General features: G+C 41.5%; 1 protein-coding gene across 1 annotated transcript; it reads left to right on the top strand.

Moving 5' to 3' along the window:
* The first annotated feature begins 316 nt into the window (after nucleotides 1–316).
* On the top strand, nucleotides 317–18,512 carry coro1a (coronin, actin binding protein, 1A). The gene is made up of 11 exons (XM_060902264.1): nucleotides 317–509; nucleotides 4,176–4,379; nucleotides 9,241–9,363; nucleotides 9,506–9,635; nucleotides 12,935–13,116; nucleotides 13,389–13,508; nucleotides 14,410–14,514; nucleotides 14,662–14,807; nucleotides 14,924–14,981; nucleotides 17,700–17,915; nucleotides 18,226–18,512. The coding sequence occupies exons 2-11, from the start codon at nucleotides 4,182–4,184 to the stop codon at nucleotides 18,316–18,318; spliced, it is 1,371 nt and encodes a 456-aa protein (XP_060758247.1). The 5' UTR covers nucleotides 317–509; nucleotides 4,176–4,181; the 3' UTR covers nucleotides 18,319–18,512.
* Nucleotides 18,513–18,987: the final 475 nt, after the last annotated feature.

Genomic DNA, 18,987 nt, shown 5'->3' with positions numbered 1-18,987 from the left:
TAGGACTTGTGTGAAAATCTGATGATGTTTTAGGTCATATTTATGCAGAAATATAGAAAATTCTAAAGGGTTCACAAACTTTCAAGCACCACTGTATGTGTACGTTTACGTTTATATTGTTTCATGAAGAAATTTTGAAGTTGGTGCTCTGTTTGTATGTGTTGATGCTTCGAAAGAAACTATCAAAGAACTCGAGTGTGGCTTTTTATCAGTCACTAAATGGAAGTCACATGGTACAGAGACGATGGGAGGCTTTTTGAGCAACTCTTTAAAAGGAAAAAAAGAAGAGCAGAAGTGGCTCAGGGCGACAGAACGAGAGACACCTCCCATTTTCATCTGCACCGTAAAACTTTCACTTCCTCTGTTATTTAGCAGAAGTCTCCCAGCTCCTACACACTTCTCTTTCTGTCCATCTGTCTGTCTCTCTGTTCTTATTCTCACCTGCTGTCCACTTCGACAGCAGCCAGAACCAGAACCGGATCCGAACCCTGCCCCGCCTCCAGCTGCAGGTACAGTGAACCGGTGTGAATCAGTGTGAGCGAATCTAAAGTCTCGTCACTTATTTTTTTGACATGAAAAAGAAAGATATGCAAATGTGTACATATGAGATGTTTGAAACTTTTGCATGTTCAGAAATTATGTTTTGGGGTATAAAAAAAAAAAGCCTTAATGATAAAATTGACATCATGTGCACTGGTGGCATGCATAGAAGGTCCAAAGCGAAAACAAATAAATGGTGCACATGTTTAGTTTTACGCTCCCAGAAAAAAGGGTACTCCAACCATACTCCTTCAGTACCTTTAGTTCAGTGTACTTAAAAAGGTGCATGGAAAAGATAATTATGTACCTTAAATCATTTTAAAGGTCACTTTATCCACATGAATGATAAGAGTAACTAAAGGTACCAGACTGTACTTTTCCATGCTGCTGATGTGGTACCATCAAGGATGTAATATTTGTATGTTTTATGTGTACTATCATTTACTTGTTCATGTGCATGTAGTGTTTTTGAAGCAAGAAAAGCTTTGAAAGTAAATTAGAGGTCTAATTATGTACCTTAAAATATTTTTAAAGGTATAAATATGTGCTTGGCGGCACGGTGGTTAGCACTGTCGCCTCACAGCAAGAAGGTCCGGGTTCGAGCCCCGTGGCCAGCGAGGGCCTTTCTGTGCGGAGTTTGCATGTTCTCCCCGTGTCCACGTGGGTTTCCTCCGGGTGCTCCGGTTTCCCCCACAGTCCAAAGACATGCAGGTTAGGTTAACTGGTGACTCTAAATTGAGCGTAGGTGTGAATGTGAGTGTGAATGGTTGTCTGTGTCTATGTGTCAGCCCTGTGATGACCTGGCGACTTGTTCAGGGTGTACCCCGCCTTTCGCCCGTAGTCAGCTGGGATAGGATCCAGCTCGCCTGCGACCCTGTAGAACAGGATAAAGCAGCTAGAGATAATGAGATGAGATGAGAAGTATGTGCTTTAAAGGTACAAATGATATGCTTTTGATGGTACCATGTTACCCACAAGGAAAAGTACTGAAATAAAGGTACCTTTATTTCCAAGAGTGCAGATGAATAACTGAACACTTGGAAATAGTGTAAAAGTGTGCAGTTAAGCGTTAGTGTTGGTCATTTTCTGATATAATGGATATGTGATGCTGAATTCGAAGATATTCGGATACAAACGATCATCACTGACATGGTGTCATTAATGCTACATCTTTTTTCACCATTAATGCTTTCAAAAATGGCGTGACAAAGTTCAAACCATCAAACCATGAAGTCAGTGCTGCATAATAATGTTATTATGGAAGCATTAATACTTATTCATTCGTAATTTAACCACAATGACGTACATGATTGTTTAGAGGCTCATTTACATACCGTAAAGACCAATGCTAAACATGAACAAGCTGTAGAGGACACACAGGCGTGTCTCAGGTCTTGGTGTGTTTGTTCAGTCGGATGTGGTTTAACGGAAATCTCACACTCGCCTCCATGAACACTGTATTGTGTTTCGTGAGAAATGCTGAAAACCAATAATAAAGATCAGCTCACAGAGAACATTATTTGAAGGTCAGGAATAACATTCTCAGAACACGAGACCTTCTGGAACTTTGGCAACGTTGTAGAAACGTGTGTGTACGCGGGTGTGTAAGCCTTCTCAGAATGAGTTTACTTCCAGTGTGAATTTCAAATGTTCTTTTGTATCAGATTTTCTTTAAGACCTCGATTAACACCGTGATGAGCCAAAAGTCTACTTTCTGACAGTAAAGAAAGACGAGAATGCAAAGAAAAAAACAAAAAAAAAGACAAAATAAAATGCACCAGCATCCTCTTTCTCTTTCCTTCCTCTATTTCATGCAGTTGTGATGATGCAGGATGAAGCTCTGTGCATAAAGAACTCATAACACTCAAATGAAAAAGACTCAAAGATTTTTAAAAAAGTTATGAAGGATTTTAGAGATATTCGGGATTTACAGTATGTGCATTTTAGCACTATTTTGTTACGGTCTGGTGTTGAAAGTGCAGAAATAAAATCACTCTGCCCTCTATTCTCCTTTTTCTTGTCTGCCATCTTGAACAGTGCACTTCCTTTTTAAGACATTTCCTGTTTAACAGTTTTACCACTGAGCAAAAAAAAAAAAAAAAGAGCACCTTCATGCATCCAGGGCATGTGCAACCCAAAATGAACCTGCTCTGTTCCACCATTTAGTCACTTCATCTAACTGTCCTTCAGTTCCTCTGAGGAAAGCTTATGAAGGTTCTGCACAGAACCCTTATCACTGATTTCTGATTTTTGGAAGCTATGAACCTTAAATATCTTGAAATAACCCTTGAAGAACTCTTTTCCCCAAGTTGATTTCAGTGCATGTAAATATAGAAGCGATTATTATCACAAATCTGTGTTGTTGTTGTTGTTGTTGTTGTTTTTAATGAATTCACCAGTGGCTTTGGTGCTTCACACATCATAATATATTCCTTTCTAATAATCTTTGAACTTAGTCAAAGGTAAAACAGCGGCAAATGGTTCTGTAATGTTGAAGTGGGCTGCAATTTCATTACCTTTGACAATAAACCATGAAAGCATCTGTGCATGTTAATGATGTTCCAAAGATAGACACACCTCACTGACAAACTATTTTCCCCTTCATACCCTGTATAGTGTTTTTTTTTAAACTGTAGGTCTTCCAGTCATGTGTATTTCTTCATCAGATTAAAAAATGTGAGAGTTTGACTGACTAGTTTCTGAATAACAATGCTTCTACAACTATTTAATTTGCTGAATCTGAATCAGAGTGAAATTGATTCTTTTGGTTTGTTTGGTTTCACACTGCACATAATTAACCTAATAAAAATAATAATAATAAAAATTAGCCTGAGGTGCATGTAGAGCTGAAAACATCTTCACTGGTCAGAAATACGCTGATGAGACAAAGCTAAACGTGTATGAAATGAAATACGTGTAAAAATCACCAGATCGTGGGAAACATGGAGCTGGAGCTCAATAAATGATTCATTAGTGATATAGAGAATGAGTTTATAATGTTTTCTGCTTCACATCCTGTGTTTAATTTCTCAAATCTCCAGAAATCATGGTGTTTCTGCAGCACTACAGCTCTGTCCTTTGGCTCAGTTTAGAAGTAAATTAATGCTACAACCCAAAACACATGGCATGACTGATTCACTTCATCCAGTGATTCAATTCAGAATCACTTTCTCACTTGAGTTTTCTCAGAAGTGGACTGAGATTCAGAATGAGATCATTGTGTTTCCACCTGACTAAAGAACCGCACCGAGGACGAGAACACACTATTCACACACATGAAACATAATCTGAGATAAAATATCTTCTAATGCAAGTAAAGTAAGTAAATATATATATATATATATATATATATATATATATATATATATATATATATATATATATATATATATATATGAAATATATTTTCCTCTGCAGTGTGCAACCAAACCGACACCCTGTATAGTTCATAACATTATCGTCGATGAAGTCGATTAGTCAGTTAGTTGAGTCTGAATCTGATCATGGATAAAAGACGATTAAATTCGCAATCGTAGTTCATCCTCATCTTAGAAAAGTGTAGAAATTCTGTAAATCTGAGGACGCCGGACAAAGATTTGTTCGCTAACGCTCCAGCTTCCTCTCCGTCTCTGCAGCTCATCATGTCCCGGAGAGTCGTTAGGTCCAGTAAATTTCGTCACGTCTTCGGTCAAGCCGTGAAGGCGGACCAGTGCTACGATGACATCAGGATCTCTCAGATGACGTGGGACAGCAACTTCTGCTCCGTCAACCCAAAGTTCGTGGCCATGATCGTGGACGCCAGCGGAGGAGGAGCCTTCATCGTCCTGCCGCTCAGCAAGGTGAGCACCAGGTTAACAAGGAACGTTAAAATAACGTATAGCAATAGACGTTATAAGACATTATCCAAAATTAAAAACCAAATACAGGTGAACTTGTGATGGGATCACAGCAACACAGCAATGAATTAATAGACACTCACAGAGCTGTAGCATTCAGAGAGGATTATCGTATTCCTTTGTAATCAGTAATATTATTAATATCTTTAATACTAATATCCATTGGAAGTGAATTAATACTTAAGTATTATTTAATCTTTTGTAGTTAATGTATTTATGTTTTCATAATGGAGCCATCTTAAAGGCCCTGATTAAATAGTAAACAAGCAAACAAACAATTAATTGTGATGATGACTAGCTCACGTTTTCATGTTGCAGCTGTTCCTGTCTTTTCTTGCTTTGACACATTTCCTGATGGATTCTTTATTCAGCTTTTTATCAGCTGAGTTTGTTAAAGCAGAAAAACACAAACAGGTGCTAAGGAGAGTTTATAAGAACCAGTGCACTTTTCATTCATAAAATAATTTAAAAGAAAAACTAAACTCATATCAGTTTTGTATCTGAGAAAACTGCACATCTCTCTCTCTCTCTCTCTCTGTGTCAGCATTTGAATTTGAAAAAAGCTCCAGCTCTGTTCAATGAATCAGATCATTTGATTCAGCTCACCAGTGAGTCGACTCTTTCTGTTAACTGCTATTTATTTCAAAACAAAACTAATTTTGTGGTGTTGTGTTTTTTCTGCTTTAACTGAAATTGTTTTGTATTTTCGTACTCTACTTTTTTTTTATTCACAAAATAACATTTAAGTGCACTGCATTTTACATTTTCATGTTGATTCATTCAGTCAGCACAGATGCTGAAAACAGGTGACAACTTGAAAATGTTATTTTGGTGGGAGCATTTTGATGATGAATGTCATTAACTATATTTGCAAAAAAATAATTTTTAAATGAAGAAAAGAAAGAAGATGCTCCTGTATGTGAATCAGCTCTCAGCTTTCACCTGAAAGAGCCAAGTCAAAAGAGTCGACATATCACTTGACTCATCTGACCGAATCACTCATCATATGCAAATCAGGAAGTCAGGTTTCTTCATCAAGTGTCATCAGATCTTTCACGCGTCTGTATTTTTCCTTCTCTCTTCTCTCACACACACGTTGCGCGCTTTCTTTGCCATATTTGGGCAGTTTGTATATCTGCACGTCTGCACAGGATGTGGTGATGGCAAGCAAGCAGACTGAGTGTGTGAGAAGGACAGCTGCCTGTTTCAGAAACACACATCAGTTACTGATGTAACGCTGAAACAGAGACAAAAGTTTTAACAGCTGAAATTATTTAAAAGATTAAGCACAAAATTTTTTAACATGAAATAAAACAATCAAACTTTTCTTAAACATGGAAACATATTGATGATCAGATTTTTCTCCCCATGTGAATTTAATTCAGTGTGTGTGTGTGTGTGTGTGTGTGTGTGTATAGCCTTTACCTTCTGACTTAAAGAAAGCAAAAAGGGCTTGATGTCATTCTATGCTTTTTAAATATTTTGTGTTCACACATATTCTCCAAGGCTTTGAAGCACACAGTTGTATAGAACATCTCTGTACACTGAAACTTTTTTGCTTCCCTTCACTGGAACTCAGACTCCAAACCTGTTCCAGTTCCAACACGACAGTGCAGCTGTGCACAAAGCACAGGAGCTCCATGAAGACATGGTGTGTGAAGGTTGGAGTGAAGAACTCAAGTGTCCTGCACAGAACCTTGACTGAACTCAACTCCACTCAACACCTTTGGGATGAACCGGAACTGGAGCCTCATCATCTCAAAATCCCAACATCAGTGTCTGATCTCACTAATAGCTGAACTGAATGATCACAAATCCCCACAGCCACGCCCCAAAATCTAGTGGAAAGCCTTCCCAAAAGAGAAGAGTGGAGCTCATTGTAACAGTAAAAGGGGAATAAATCTGGAACGAGACGGTCAACAAGAACATACGGATGTGATGGTCGGGGGCACATACTTTTGGTCATATAGCATACATGAGCATCCAGTGTTAAAGCAAAGAAATGACGTTCACGCACTGAACACTTCCCAGCTTCTCAGCTTCTTTAACTTCTGCTTTAAATAAGAACCAGGGTTCATGAAAGTGCAACCCCCCCCCCACTCTGTCATACACTTTCTGTCTCACCAACTCCCTCACTTTCTGTCTCACCCTCTCTGTCTCACTGTCTGTCTCTCCTTCTCTGTCTCACCCTCTCTGTCTTACTGTCTGTCTCACTCTCTCTGTCTCACCATCTGCCTCACTTTCTGTCCCACCCTCTCTGTCTCACTATCTGTCTTTCCTTCTCTGTCTCACCGTCTCTGTCACTCTCTGTCTCATCCTCTCTGTCTTACTGTCTGTCTGTCTCACTCTCTCTGTCTCACCATTTGTCTCACTTTCTGTCTCACCCTCTCTGTCTCACTGTCTGTCTCACCTTCTCTATCTCACCCTCTCTGTCTCACCCTCTCTGTCTCACTGTCTGTCTCACCTTCTCTGTCTCACCCTCTCTGTCTCACTGTCTGTCTCACCTTCTCTGTCTCACTCTCTGACTCACTTTCTGTGTCTCACTCTCTCTGCCACACTCTCTCACTCCCTCTGTCTCACCCTCTCTGTGTCACTCTCTGTCTCACTGTGTGCCTCACTCTCTGTCTCACTCAGTCTCACCCTCTCTGTCTCACTCTCTGTCTCACCTTTCCTGTCTCACCCTCTTTGTCTCACTTTATTTCACCTACTCTGCCTCCCTGTCTCACTATTTCTGCCTCACCTTGTCTGTCTCATCCTCTGCCTCACCCTGTCTGTCTGTCCCTCTCTCTCCCTCCCTGTCTCATGCTCTTCATCACACTTTTTTATTGCATCTTACTCTCAATGTATTACCTTGTCTGTCTTACTTTCTGTCTCACCCTCTCTGTCTCACTCTTACTGTAAATTCCTGGCAGGTTCTAGGTATTAAGAAGCAATAATTTGGTGTTTGCTAAACACACACTCCATTAGTACCCAGCTAATCCACACACTCCTGGAAGAAAAAGTTCTTCATCAGTTCTTTAAAGGTTCATGAGATAATTCAGGGCTGTCATTGGAACTGCAGAAAATATTCTGTCATCATCTTCTCCGTAGTCCCTTTACGTAAAACAATCACCTCCTGCGTGATTTGCAGCTCAACACCAGCGCTACGATCTCATTTATTAATTGTGAAGATGTCCACACATCGCCATTGCCTTTTTTCAGGATTACTTGAGTGTCTCATCTCATCTCATCATCTCTAGCATAGACATATAAACGTAGACGCCGCATTGAGCTGGTGGCCCATTGCTGGGATACGTCAGAGTGTCCACCATATTTGATGTGGCAAATCTTCCCCGTAAACCAATGCAAGTAAATGGACTGAACTTCATAAAGCCCCTTTATACAATAATATTTAACTCGTTGCCTTTTATTCACCCATTAAGACACACACGTATATATTTTGGAAACAAACAGGCATCAAAACAACACATATAACTTTTAATGTGATGGTTATAAATAGTGTGCGAAATACCCTGTACACTGCAAACTAGCCACAGATCCGCGATAGATAGCTCAGGTAAGCTAATCAGTCAGCATACCGTAGCAAGCTACCAAAACCTGAGGCCACAATAACCAACCTACAAGACTGAATATGATAAATGATGGAAATAGTGGAAAAACTGGAAATAGTGAATGAAAATAAAAATGTACTGTTTTATTTATTGAGTTACCACACAGACCTGCTCTCGCTGAATAAAGTGAGCTGAATGAGCGCCAAACTGAGTTCGGCCAGGTTCTAACGTCATACCAAAACAAATACATCACTGATTCCTTCACGTTCAGAAAGGTTAAAAACGTTCATCATACGTTCAAAAACGCTCATCATAGTGTGGCACTGTATTCTCTAATTCTCACTGCTTATAACTCTACACCTCCCCGGTGGAGATGAGCTGGGAAACTGAAGACTGAAGGAACAGCTCCCTCTCTGATCCTGACTGTCTGACCTGTTCTGTCCAAATCCTTCATATTAGCCACAAAGTCAGAAAAATCTCATCTCATCTCATTATCTCTAGCCGCTTTATCCTTCTACAGGGTCACAGGCAAGCTGGAGCCTATCCCAGCTGACTACGGGCGAAAGGTGGGGTACACCCTGGACAAGTCGCCAGGTCATCACAGGGCTGACACATAGACACAGACAACCATTCACACTCACATTCACACCTACGGTCAATTTAGAGTCACCAGTTAACCTAACCTGCATGTCTTTGGACTGTGGGGGAAACCGGAGCACCCGGAGGAAACCCACGCGGACACGGGGAGAACATGCAAACTCCGCACAGAAAGGCCCTCGCCAGCCCCGGGGCTCGAACCCAGGACCTTCTTGCTGTGAGGCGACAGCGCTAACCACTACACCACCGTGCCGCCCCTCAGAAAAATCTGTTCGTAAAATTATGCTATAATGACCAAATACAATGAAAAGTATTTTTCCAGTCTCGCCTGTGAAAGGTAATCCCATGTGATCTCGTTTGGACGGTAAACCTGTTGGTACAGTTAAACGCAGCACATGAATGAGGCATCTTTATTCTCGGCTACTGTCTAGACGCTATACCAGAGACGGTTGAAGAATCTCCACTTTGCCACATCTAATATGGCGGCGAGGATGACGTATGATTCTATGCAGAATGTGGCGTCTATGTTTATATGTCTATGATCTCTAGCCGCTTAACCCTGTGAGTGTTGTAACACAGCACCCCCTGCTGGTGATGATGCATTATATCGCATTATATCCCTACACTCATCATTCCTCTGTCTGTCTGTCCTACAGACGGGACGTATTGATATGTCTCAGCCCACCGTCTGTGGACACACCGGACCTGTGCTGGACATCGAGTGGTGTCCACACAATGACAACATCATCGCCAGCGGCTCTGAGGACTGCAGTGTGATGGTGAGAGGCTCTGACCTTTGAACTTTGACCTTTTACAGCTGTGGTTCTGTGTTATTATCGAATTGAATCCTGAACATCTGGAATGAGGCCTCAGAAGGTGCAGGAGAGCGACATCATCAGCTTGTGTGTGTGTGTGTGTTAGATCTGGGAGATTCCTGACGGGGGGTTGACGGTTCCTCTGAAGGAGCCAGTGGTAAAGTTGGATGGTCACTCGAAGCGTGTTGGGATCCTCAGCTGGCACCCGACTGCACACAATGTCCTCATGACTGCAGGTCTCTCTCTCTCTCTCTCTCTCTCTCTCTCTCTCTCACACACACACATGCACGCATGCACGCACGCACACTCTAACATTCTTATTGACATACAGTACATTGTATACACGTATATTATAGACGTAACTGAATACTATTACATTATTCAGAATGTGTTCTAATATCTGTACGAATACGGGAAAAGCTACTCAGAATTCTTTTGATAAATCCTGCCAGAAAGGTTCAAGACTAGATGTTTGTATAGGGTCTGGGATACAATAGAACACAAGGAAAAAATCGTGTCAGCATGAGGTTTTTACTTTCATACAGGCGGCAAGCGAGTGGTGAGATACGAAGCTCACAAGAAAAAGACTACAAACAGTAATACAAATACAGCATAAATATAAACATGAAGATTAAGACCAGAACGTCAAGGATGTAGGAGCTCATCTGTCCTGCCATCAAAACACCCTGACGACCAAAACATCAAACAGAACTGAAATGTGACGATGTGAGAGAGGACCAACCTCCACAACAAACTGTTTACAACAGAAACATCAACAAAGGACCACATTCTGTTCCCTGAGGGAAGATCGACCCAAAACATCCATCAGAACTGAATTCCCATGATAAATCAGAGGAGATACAATTCTAGTCAGAAGAAAAATGTGTTAATAGAATGCCTTTATTGTCACTGCACAAATGTACAACGAAATTTAGTTCATCACAGGAGAGCAAAGCCGCTGTATACGTACGCGCCGCCACTCTTGGGCACTTCAGCCCAAGGCCGCCCTTACGAAAATTAACCATGGTTTTACTATGAAAACTAACCATGGTTTTACCATGGTTTATAGTTATTCATGGTTTTCATGGTTTTTTGGGTAACCATGAAAACCATGGTGCATTTTACCTCAATGTTCACTTAAATTTTTAGGTTCTAAGTAAATGTTAATGTATCTGGGCTGTTAATCGAGATCCTTCTCTACAGCATTGACTGTTGGACGAAAGCATGGTAATGCTACAGTTAGTGCATCCTTTAAAAAACCATACTATCCCTTTTTAAACTAATTTCGTAGTTACTATGACCTATTACACATACAACTATGATGCTACCACAGCTACTGCAGTACTATGGATAAACCACAGTAATGCTATGGTTGGTTCATAGTACTTAGAATCATCATGAAATATCATAGTAGATCCATGGTTACTACCATGGATGAACCATAGTAATACTATGGTTGGTTCATAGTACTTAGAATAACCATGAGATACCATGGAAGAATCATGGTTACTACATAAAAACCATGGTAAAACCATAGTAAACCATGGTAGATTTTCATAAGGCCATCCCATATTAACCTAACCTGCATGTCTTTGGACTGTGGGGGAAACCGGAGCACCCGGAGGAAACCCATGCGGACACGGGGAGAACATGCAAACTCCACACAGAAAGGCCCTCGCCGGCCGCTGGGCTTGAACCCAGACCTTCTTGCTGTGAGGCGACAGCGCTAACCACTACACCACCGTGCTGTCCTAATAACTCAGAACTAGCAGAAGATGACCTAATTAAGTGACCTAATGACTAATTTGTTAGCAAAAAATTGACAAGACAACGACCAAGTGTTGTGCAGACGGTCGAGTTCTTTCATATAAAACAATCAGAACTGAAATCCATTGAGAACTGAGGGAGGAGACACGATTTAACTGAAAATAAACAAAGTTATAAACAAATTGTTTACAACAGGAAAATCAGCAAAGACATGACCAAGTTTTGTTCCTCAAGCAAAGATCGACCCAAAACATCCATCAGAACTGAAATCGGATGAGAAATGAGAGAGGAGATATGATTCTGGTAAGAGGGCTGGAAAATTTGTTAATTTGGTCTAATTAGTAACTCATTAGCAAAAAATTTGAAAAAAAAAAACAATGACCAAGTTTTGTGTGGAGTGATGTTTTTTTCAAACACAATAATCAAAACGGAAATCCGTGGAGAACTGACGGAGGAGATATGATTTAACCGAATTGTGGATGACGGACGCCTCGCCATGGCAACAGATCATCGGTCTCATGACCAGATGAGCTAATGAGCATTAACGTAAACATTAACAAAAATATGTACATGATTGTGAACCTTAAAATGAATATTAACACGTGTGCAGCGCTGCATGATGTATTTACAGCATTTATTCTTTCATCCTTAGTAACAGCCTGGTCAGGGACACGGTGGTTTAAATTAGACAATAATATATTTATATTTTGGGAAATAGAGACAAGTAAATTGGTTAGAAAATATTTCAGGCAGGAACACACAAAACTAATAATTTTGTGTGTGTGTGTGTGTGTGTGTGTGTGTGTGTGTGTGTGTGTGTGTGTGTGTAAAAAAGTAGTCCATGGCATTTCTACATCTGGGGTTTTTCCAGTGATTTAGTAAAGTGGTTAATGTTTAAATAAATAAGAGAAGAAAAAAAGTCCAGGTTTAGGCCACGCCCACTTCAGGTTTAAATCTGAAAACAGACAAGTTTTTAGGCCAAGTTTACATTAGACCGTATCTGTCTCGTTTTCTTTGCGGATGCACTGTCCGTTTACATTAAAACGCCTAGAAACGCCGGGAAACGGGAATCCGCCAGGGTCCACGTATTCAATCCAGATCGTGTCAGCTCCGGTGCTGTGTAAACATTCAGAATACGCGGATACGCTGTGCTGAGCTCTAGCTGGCGTCGTCATTGGACAACGTCACTGTGACATCCACCTTCCTGATTCGCTGGCGTTGGTCATGTGACGTGACTGCTGAAAAACGGCGCGGACTTCCGCCTTGTATCACCTTTCATTAAAGAGTATAAAAGTATGAAAATACTGCAAATACTGATGCAAATACTGCCCATTGTGTAGTTATGATTGTCTTTAGGCTTGCCATCCTTCCACTTGCAAGTGGTAAGTGATCTGCGCTGGGATCACACACACAGCGGCTCAGTCCCGAATCACTGCTCGTGCGCTTCACTCGCGCGCTCTGTGAGCTGCGCAGGGCCGGAGTGCGCACCCTCCAGAGGGCACTCGCTGTTCAGGGCGGAGTGATTTGGAGCGCAGGATGCCTGCGGAGCCGAGCGTATCCGTGTATTGGTGTTGCTGTGTGCACGCTAATCGTTTTAAAAACGTTAATCTGATGATCCGCTGATACGGTCTAATGTAAACCCCACCTTACAGTTGCAGCACATATACGTGCTGATGAAGCAATGAAACATCACATCTGGCCTGGATGTGTGTAATTAGTGCCCTCTGCTGTGTGTTTCCTGTGTCACACCCTCACTCTTTCCTCGCAGGCTGCGATAATGTGGTGATCCTGTGGAACGTGGCTCGCGGCGAGGCTGTGGTGCGACTCGAGTCTGTGCACACCGATCTGATCTACAGCGCCTGCTGGAACCACGACGGCTCTCAAATCCTCACATCCTGCAAGGACAAGAAATTGCGTGTCTTGGACCCACGCAAAGGCACCGTCATCAAAGTGCGTCCTAAAACTAACACGTACAGTATGATTCATTACCATGTATAAAACACAGTGTGGTGCTGCTCTGGGAAAATAATCAGTGATGACGCAGAGTCTCTGTTGATTGTTTTCCGATAATCACACATCCATGAGTGTTTTATTCCACTTGTCAATTTGCCAACGATTACAACTTTCTATTTATTAAAGAATGGCGTCTTGCTTTTTTTTATCCGTTTATAGTTGCATTTAAGATTGTAGTGTTAAACCAGTTAAACATTCCTGTGTTTCAGGAAAAGGACAAGCCTCACGAGGGCTCCAGGCCGGTGCGGGCCGTGTTTGTGTCCGAGGGGAAAATCCTGACCACTGGCTTCAGCCGCATGAGTGAGAGACAGGTGGCGCTCTGGGACCCAGTGAGTGGCAGTGCTTTCATCTGCATCTTTATTGTTTAAATTTCTGAGATTGGTTAAACTGAGATTTGTAAGATAGGAACTGTGATCAGGGGTGGGTTTCCCAAAAGCATCATAGCACAAAGATCATCGTTAAATGGTAGAGCATCACAATGAACACTCACTCTCTCCTAGTTAAGATGCTCTTAGCATTTAGAGGCTTTTGGGAAATCCACCCCTGATTGGTTCCAGTAGCATTAGAGGTGGAGCTTATAGTTTACATTTGAAGGGGAAAAAGGTGTCCTGAGTCCATCTGGATCTCATCAACCTTCATAATAATAATAATAATAAGAAGAAGAAGAAGAAGATAGATGGATGGATGGATGGATGGATGGATGGATGGATGGATGGATGGATGGATGGATGGATGGATGGATGGATCAGCAGGTAGGTTGATGTGTGGGTGGATGCAGAGTTGCAGATAAACACAGATGGATATATGGATGAACAGATATATGAAATGAATGAATGGGCAGATATGGCTAGAGATATAAATGGATGGATGAATAGATGGATAGACAAAGATGGATGGATGGATCAGCGGGTAGATGTACGTGTGGGTGAGTGCAGAGTTACATAAGCACATGGATGGATGGGTGGCTGTATGGATGGATAAGTGAATGGATGGCTGGAGGTCTGGATGGATGGATGGATGGACTTTCTCTAATGAAAATGCACAATATGGACATGGAACGACACACAAACACTAATGTTGGTCTGTCGGCGCCATCTAGAGGCCACCCTTTGAATTACTGCTGTAGAGCAAGAACTGAAAATGTCCCTGGAACTAAACTGTAGGAACTAAAATGGGCCCTGAAGTGAGGTGTGTTAATGACACTCAAGTGTGTGTGTGTGTGTGTTTCAGAACAACTTCAGTGAGCCGCTCACTCTGCAGGAACTCGACACCAGCAGTGGAGTTCTGCTGCCGTTCTTCGATCCTGACACAGGCATCGTTTACCTGTGTGGAAAGGTGAAAGGAACTCTCTCTCTCCCTCTCTCTCTCTCACACACACACACAGCTTAGCCCTGAGTGCACTATGTATTTAATGATGTGTGGCTCTCAGATTGTCTTATGCTCTGTGTGTGTGTGTGTGTGTGTGTGTGTGTGTTCTGACAGGGTGACAGCAGTATTCGGTACTTTGAGGTGACAGATGAGGCTCCGTTTGTCCACTATCTGTCCATGTACAGCAGCAAAGAGAGTCAGAAGGGGATGGGCTACATGCCCAAGAGAGGACTGGAGGTCAACAAGTGTGAGATCGCCAGGTACACACACACACACACACACACACACACACACACACACACACACACACACACACACACACACGCACACACACACAGAGTGCATGCCTGGATGTTAATCTATTCCATCTTTTCAGATTCTATAAACTGCATGAGAGAAAGTGTGAGCCCATCGTCATGACTGTACCACGCAAGGTACACACACACACACACACACACACACACACACACACACACAGCATCTACTTGCTAACATTTTATAAACACACAGTAGATAAAAAGACATGTGAATGGATGGATGGATGGATGGATGGATGGATGGATGGATGGATGGATGGATGGATTTACAGGAAGACAGATAGTTTGATGGACAGAATAGATAGATGTTTGGGTGGATGGAAAGAGGAATGGACAGACAGACATAGATAGATAGATAGATAGATAGATAGATAGATAGATAGATAGATAGATAGATAGATAGATAGATAGATAGTGAGGGAGACAGACAGACAGATAGTGAGGCAGACAGACAGATGGATAGATAGTGAGGGAGGCAGACAGACAGATGGATAGATAGTGAGGGAGACAGATAGATAGATAGATAGATAGATAGATAGATAGATAGATAGATAGATAGATAGATAGATAGATAGATAGAGTGGTGCTTGAAAGTTTGTGAACCCTTTATAATTTTCGATATTTCTGCATAAATATGACCTAAAACATCAACAGATTTTCACACAAGTCCTAAAAGTAGATAAAGAGAACCCAGTTAAATAAATGAGACAAAAATATTATACTTGGTCATTTATTTATTGAGGAAAATGATCCAATATTACATACCTGTGAGTGGCAAAAGTATGTGAACCTCTAGGATTAGCAGTTAATTTGAAGGTGAAATTAGAGTCAGGTGTTTTCAATCAACGGGATGACAATCAGGTGTGAGTGGGCACCCTGTTTTATTTAAAGAACAGGGATCTATCAAAGTCTGATCTTCACAACACATGTTTGTGGAAGTGTATCATGGCACGAACAAAGGAGATTTCTGAGGACCTCAGAAAAAGCGTTGTTGATGCTCATCAGGCTGGAAAAGGTTACAAAACCATCTCTAAAGAGTTTGGACTCCACCAATCCACAGTCAGACAGATTGTGTACAAATGGAGGAAATTCAAGACCATTGTTACCCTCCCCAGGAGTGGTCGACCAACAAAGATCACTCCAAGAGCAAGGCATCTAATAGTCGCCGAGTTCATAAAGGACCCCAGGGTAACTTCTAAGCAACTGAAGGCCTCTCTCACATTGGCTAATGTTAATGTTCATGAGTCTACCATCAGGAGAACACTGAACAACACTGGTGTGCATGGCAAGGTTGCAAGGAGAAAGCCACTGCTCTCCAAAAAGAACATTGCTGCTCGTCTGCAGTTTGCTAAAGATCACGTGGACAATCCAGAAGGCTATTGGAAAAATGTTTTGTGGATGGATGAGACGAAAATAGAATATTTGGTTTAAATGAGAAGTGTTATGTTTGGAGAAAGGAAAACACTCCATTCCAGCATAAGAACCTTATCCCATCTGTGAAACATGGTGGTGGTAGTATCACGGTTTGGACTTGTTTTGCTGCATCTGGTCCAGGACAACTTGCCATCGTTGATGGAACAATGAATTCTGAATTATACCAGTGAATTCTAAAGGAAAATGTCAGGACATCTGTCCATGAACTGAATCTCAAAAGAAGGTGGTTCATGCAGCAAGACAACGACCCTAAGCACACAAGTCGTTCTAACAAAGAATGGTTAAAGAAGAATAAAGTGAATGTTTTGGAATGGCCAAGTCAAAGTCCTGATCTTAATCCAATGGAAATGTTGTGGAAGGACCTGAAGCGAGCAGTTCATGTGAGGAAACCCACCAACATCCCAGAGTTGAAGCTGTTCTGTACGGAGGAACGGGCTAAAATTCCTCCAAGCCGGTGTGCAGGACTGATCAACAGTTACCGCAAACATTTAGTTGCAGTTATTGCTGCACAAGGGGGTCACACCAGATACTGAAAGCAAAGGGTCACATACTTTTGCCACTCACAGATGTGTAATATTGGATCATTTTCCTCAATAAATAAATGACCAAGTATAATATTTTTGTCTCATTTGTTTAACTGGGTTCTCTTTATCTACTTTTAGGACTTGTGTGAAAATCTGATGATGTTTTAGGTCATATTTATGCAGAAATATAGAACATTCTAAAGGGTTCACAAACTTTCAAGCACCACTGTAGATAGATAGATAGATAGATAGATAGATAGATAGATAGATAGATAGATAGATAGATAGTGAGGGAGACAGACAGACAGACAGACAGACAGATAGTGAGGCAGACAGACAGATGGATAGATAGTGAGGGAGGCAGATAGACAGATGGATAGATAGTGAGACAGACAGACAGACAGACAGATAGATAGATAGTGAGGCAGACAGACAGATGGATAGATAGTGAGGGAGGCAGACAGAGACAGACGGATAGATAGTGAGGGAGACAGACAGATGGATAGATAGTGAAGGAGACAGACAGACAGACAGACAGACAGACAGATAGTGAGGCAGGCAGACAGGCAGACAGATAGATAGATAGTGAGGGAGGCAGACAGAGACAGACAGACGGATAGATAGTGAGGGAGACAGACAGACAGATAGTGACGCAGACAGACAGACGGATAGATAGTGAGGAAGACAGACAAACGGATAGATTGTGAGACAGACAGACAGACAGACAGACAGACAGATGGATAGTGAGGGAGGCAGACAGTTAGTTAGTTAGTTAGTTAGTTAGTTAGTTAGTTAGTTAGTTAGTTAGTTAGTTAGTTAGTTAGTTAGTTTCCCGCTGCTCAGCTTTATCCTTTGTGTTGTTTTGTGTTTGGTGTAGTCCGACCTGTTCCAGGAGGACCTGTACCCCGACACCATCGGTCCAGAGCCGTCGGTCGAGGCTGATGATTGGTTCGCGGGTAAAGAAGGGAAACCGATCCTGATCTCTCTGAAAGACGGCTTCGTCGCCACCACCAAGAACAAAGAGTTCAAAGTCATCAAGAGCCTCTTGACCACATCCTCCTCCTCTGGGGGACAGAAAAATGGAAACGGAGAGGTACGAGCACCCCCCCCCCCCCCCCCCCCCACACACACACACACACAGCCACTGCAAATCACACTGCTCTGAAAGCATTACATATTATCTATGATCTTACAATCTTTTCATTCTCTCTCTCCCCTCTTTCTCTCTCTCTCTCTCCTTCTCTCTTTTTCTCTCGCTACCCCCTTTCTCTCTCTCTCCTTCTCTCTCTACCCCCTTTCTCTCTCTCTCTCCTTCTCTCTCTCTACCCCTCTCTCTCTCTCTCTCTCTCCTTCTCTCTCTCTCTACCCCTTTCTCTCTCTCTCTCTCTCTCTCTCTCTCTCAGGATGTTCAGGCTCTGCAGAACGAGGTGAAGGAGTTGAGGGAGATGGTTGAGGAGCTGACAGAGCGAGTGAGCAAGTTGGAGAGCAAGAGCTGAAGGAGAGAAAAACTAATATAAAAGTGAGAAGAGAGGGAGAGGGAGGTAAATGAGTGTAGAAGACAGAGTGAGAAAGTCACAGCTTTTATATCAAGACCATAGTTGTTTTCTTATTTTTTTTCTTCTAAACCTCATTTTAATAATATATGTGTCAGAATGTTTAAAATAAAAACCATTCAATAATTTAAATCAAATTGTTTCTTGTGTCTCAAAATGACTGAAATCACACATCCACAGCCATGAATTCCAGTGATGGATAGCTGTTACTGCTGTTTGCACAAAGTATTGGCACCCCTCTACTCTATCAGTCTTTTATTTTAAACTTAAATGCTGGATGAATCTGATCAAATCAGGAAGATTCCCAAGTTATAGCTAACATGCACAGAGATACTTCTACATTAGAAAACTTTGTCATAGTGACAGCAAAACGTCTGTGAAACATCACAGCAGACTTTCAGCTAACATTAAATCAAATGCTAATGTTAACGTTGATGTTAGCATTGATATCATTTAAAAACATTTTAAACTTTAAATACACAAATATCAGGAAAATTCAGAGATCAAAATATTACAGAGAAAATGTTCTTCAGCAATAATTATGAAATTAAAAATAAAATGAACTGTTTTATTATTACTACAATAATAAAAAATAAAATGCAATGTTATAAA

The sequence above is a fragment of the Neoarius graeffei genome, chromosome 20 (assembly GCF_027579695.1).
Source record: "Neoarius graeffei isolate fNeoGra1 chromosome 20, fNeoGra1.pri, whole genome shotgun sequence".
NCBI classification, from domain to species: domain Eukaryota; kingdom Metazoa; phylum Chordata; class Actinopteri; order Siluriformes; family Ariidae; genus Neoarius; species Neoarius graeffei.
Note: the sequence above shows the minus strand (reverse complement) of the source record. Positions and strands in the feature narration are given on the sequence as shown.

Bases quoted from the DNA above. Each gene is read 5' to 3' on its own strand.
- coro1a (XM_060902264.1), top strand. From the start codon at position 4,182: ATGTCCCGGAGAGTCGTTAGGTCCAGTAAATTTCGTCACGTCTTCGGT. The intron at 4,380-9,240 runs GTGAGCACCAGG...TCTGTCCTACAG, and splicing joins TCGTCCTGCCGCTCAGCAAG to ACGGGACGTATTGATATGTC. The intron at 14,982-17,699 runs GTACACACACAC...TGTTTGGTGTAG, and splicing joins TCATGACTGTACCACGCAAG to TCCGACCTGTTCCAGGAGGA.